Genomic DNA, 3,873 nt, shown 5'->3' with positions numbered 1-3,873 from the left:
CCACAGCTATACCTAACCAACTTACCATGCTATACCTAACCACCAACTACCATGCTATACCTAACCAACTACCATATCATACCCAGCCAACCAATTCAAAAAATTTTGGAAAACAAAAATTATAAATTTTTACTAATGGTCTGTCTGTGAAGTAATGAAGCCTTTACTGAGTCAGTCTGAGTGAAACAAAAATTATAACTGTTCTTACTAATGGTCTGTCTGTGAAGTAATGAAGCCTTTACTGAGTCAGTCTGAGTGAAACAAAAATTATAACTATTTTTACTAATGGTCTGTCTGTGAAGTAATGAAGCTTTACTGAGTCAGTCTGAGTGAAACAAAAATGATAACTGTTTCTACTAATGGTCTGTCTGTGAAGTAATGAAGCCTTTACTGAGTCAGTCTGAGTGAAACAAAAATTATAATTGTTTTTACTGTCTGTGAAGTAATAAAGCCTTTTCTGAGTCAGTCTGAGTGAAACAAAAATTATAACTGTTTTTGCAGTTTCATTGCTGTACTTTGTACCACTGGAGCAGAAATGATCACATCAAAAGCAACAAATCACAGAGGGTGTCCATTAACTACTCCCATATAATTAGTATAAACAGAAGGTGATTGAGAGTTGTCATGTTACACACACAAGTTCAAGCTCATGAAATGCACAAAAGAGACAGCTTTGTTTTTTGTTAAGCAACACAATGGGCTATCTGTGCTATGTAAAAGTATAAAAGTACTGACTGTCAAATGGTACTTAAGAGTGAAATATTCCCATACTTATGAGAACGTTTTTAGAGAAAAGGTCTGGTACTGACTATTTCAACTATGTCCTGGAAGAATTGCTACTTCTTCAAGTATTTCCAAAGTCATAGAGATTCCTAATACAATACGGAGGAATGGTTATACAAACAAGCAAGTCACATGACAACCACAGCCATTATAGAGTCTTGGTGGAAAGGAATGTATCAGAACTACACTAAGCTTTCTGGCATTTCGTACATAATGTGATGCCACTGAAGAGTTACTGTTTTGGATAAAGGTGTGTAACTGCCCCTTATGACACAAAATATTCATACACTCAGACAATAAAGATGTGTTCAGATAGGAGATTTAGAATTTTCAAGATGGAGATATCCCTTATACTTATTGATATTGTAAAACAAAGGAAGATGGAATTACTTAGGATGACAGGACCATCCTGAATAATCTGCAACACATTTTACACCTGCCATGGTAAGCAGAGTAGGTGTCTTGTAAAAGGTAAGAATCCAGAAACATAAAACTCAACAGTAAAGGCCATTCATGTGCCCCAGGCAACAATACACAATGTAATCAAGAAGGACCTCCTTCCAAACACAAGGTCAACAAGGTATGGGTTTACAAAATTAATGCTTTCATTCATACATTTCATTCAACAATCACACACCTCAACCATCTGGAAAATTAAATGGGTATTTGTGTTATTCCATATGAATGCAATACCAATCAAGTTGTTGCACATAGAACATGTGGATTTCTGTGTGATCCAAATCTTGAAACAGCCACTGAGAAACAGTAATCTTCATAAGCTAGACGGATTACAGAAAGCCTGAAGAGATGATCAGTGTGCTTTGGATGTAACTGACTCATAATAGAGATTTAGCAATGAAAATATGCAGTAGGGCTACTTTCAAGACATACAGTCATCTGATAGAAAATGTCCAAACATGGACTATAATGGTGCATCAAGGCTCCAAAAAGGTTTTTATATAGCATATTCTACTCTGTTTAAACAGGAAAAAAGAAATGACAACTTTTCATCATGTATACAGATTTTCTTTGATAATATACATAGGAGGATCAAAATTGGTAAAACACAAAATAAAACAACATTGGAAAACTTGAAGATTTTATGATGTCTTTTACATTTAAATGGCTTAATGTTTAAATTTACCATAAACTAACTTATCAACATAAAAAAATGTATAATCTTTCCATATTCATACTACAACACTAAACTTACACTGCCCACTCTAGAGGAGAACTCTTGATTGAATTGTATAGCTCCTTCAACAGTTCTTTAGGATAGTCTTCTCCGTCATTAAGAGACGACAAATTCTTAACGAAATCAGGAAAAGTCATCTTAGTTCCAACATTCTAAAGCAGTGGGTAATGAAAAAAAAAGATATATTCTTTGATAAGACATCTTAGTTCCAACATTCTAAAACAGTGGGTAATGAAAAAAAAGATATATTCTTTGATAAGACATCTTAGTTCCAACATTCTAAAACAGTGGGTAATGAAAAAAAAAGATGTATTCTTTGATAAGACATCTTAGTTCCAACATTCTAAAACAGTGGGTAATAAAAAAAAAGATATATTCTTTGATAAGACATCTTAGTTCCCACATTCTAAAGCAGTGGGTAATAAAAAAAAAGATATATTCTTTGATAAGACAGTTGTTTTCCAAATCACCTAATAACACAAACATATAGGATTGTGACATTATATAACATACATTGTTAGCCATACTTACGAAGTTCTAAAACACACTACACTTTTACCTTTCTGTACAAGACAATGGTTTAGTTTTAATTTATTTATGTTAAGGCCACTTGTGTCAATAAAACTTTTAACAGATTAATCATGGCTGTCTATCGAAACTTAAAAATCATATCAAAATCCAGTCAAAATAATAGACAAAAATCTAGAAATACTTACATTTGCATGCAAATCAGTGTTTAATAACAATAAGGAGCAGGTAAGTGTGTGAACTGCATCTATCAAAGAAGACAATGCATAAGATCCAACAAAAAGTTCAACATTTTTTTAAAAACAGTTGAAGTTACTTTATGTTACTCCTGAAACCATGTCACTAGTTTAGTAACTAAGAAATGGAAAAAACAATTTAAACAAATTTAAAATTATCACAATAAATGCTCAAACAAAACAAGGGTTAATACAAGAAATAAAATTTAGACAGTTTTGTCATTATTCTGCTGAGCATCATCATCATTATCAAACTACTTAGAACTGAAAACAAGGAGGACTGATGCCTTATCCACCATATTGGAAGTCCTAACTCACTTGTTCTGGTTCACTCGATTCATCTACCGGAAAATAACATCCAAAATATGTTCTTGACAGGTGAATCGAGCACAACTCTAGTTTCTGAGCTGTTCATTAAGAGTTATAAGGGTAACTGTAATAACAGATATAATAATAAGCTTGAAAAAGTTATCTTTCAAATGCTGTGGATGCAAGCCACTAAAAGTAGTACTTATACTCAATACCCCACTTTTATCACAGAGTTTCTCTTCACATACTTAATGTTCTTGGAAATCATTTTCTATTTTTAGTACAAGAAAGGATAAAGGACTTTGTAAAACTAATACGAGATGGTAATAAAATACTGTTTTGAAATTTTCAAACTTTATTTCTAAAAAAATGAAATAGCCACATAAATAACGTTTGACAAACAGTCTTACAACAGCTTTAAACTACAGCACTAGTGGATTCCCAAGGCTGTAGGCATATATTTCTACTAGTATGTATAACAATAAGCTTGACTACTACATTCTCAAAAATTTTAAAACCAGCTAAAGAGTAACCTAAAAAAATCTTCTTAATGAACCACAAAAACACGTGTAGGCCTACTACTGTATACATCAGATCATTTTGTTACAGTAACATATAAGATGGAATTTTATTCATAAGCTGTACTACTGTATACATCAGATCATTTTGTTACAGTAACATATAAGATGGAGTTTTATTCATAAGCTGTACTACTGTATACATCAGATCATTTTGTTACAGTAACATATAAGATGGAGTTTTATTCATAAGCTGTACTACTGTATACATCAGATCATTTTGTTACAGTAACATATAAGCTGG

General features: G+C 32.3%; 1 protein-coding gene across 1 annotated transcript in view; it reads right to left on the bottom strand.

Annotated features, from left to right (window-relative positions):
* The window catches only part of LOC106473795 (PH and SEC7 domain-containing protein 3-like), a 31,771-nt gene extending 29,022 nt beyond the window's left edge, over positions 1-2,749 (bottom strand). The window contains exons 1-2 of the mRNA XM_022402182.1: positions 2,695-2,749; positions 1,997-2,130 (exon numbers count right to left, since the gene is read on the bottom strand). Coding sequence (XP_022257890.1) covers positions 1,997-2,115 — 119 coding nt within the window. The 5' untranslated portion in view covers positions 2,116-2,130; positions 2,695-2,749. The remainder of the gene's footprint in view (positions 1-1,996; positions 2,131-2,694) is intronic.
* Positions 2,750-3,873: the final 1,124 nt, after the last annotated feature.

This window comes from Limulus polyphemus, unplaced genomic scaffold (assembly GCF_000517525.1).
Source record: "Limulus polyphemus unplaced genomic scaffold, Limulus_polyphemus-2.1.2 Scaffold6508, whole genome shotgun sequence".
Classification (NCBI taxonomy): Eukaryota; Metazoa; Arthropoda; class Merostomata; order Xiphosura; family Limulidae; genus Limulus; species Limulus polyphemus.
This window is presented reverse-complemented; position numbering and strand designations above follow the sequence as displayed.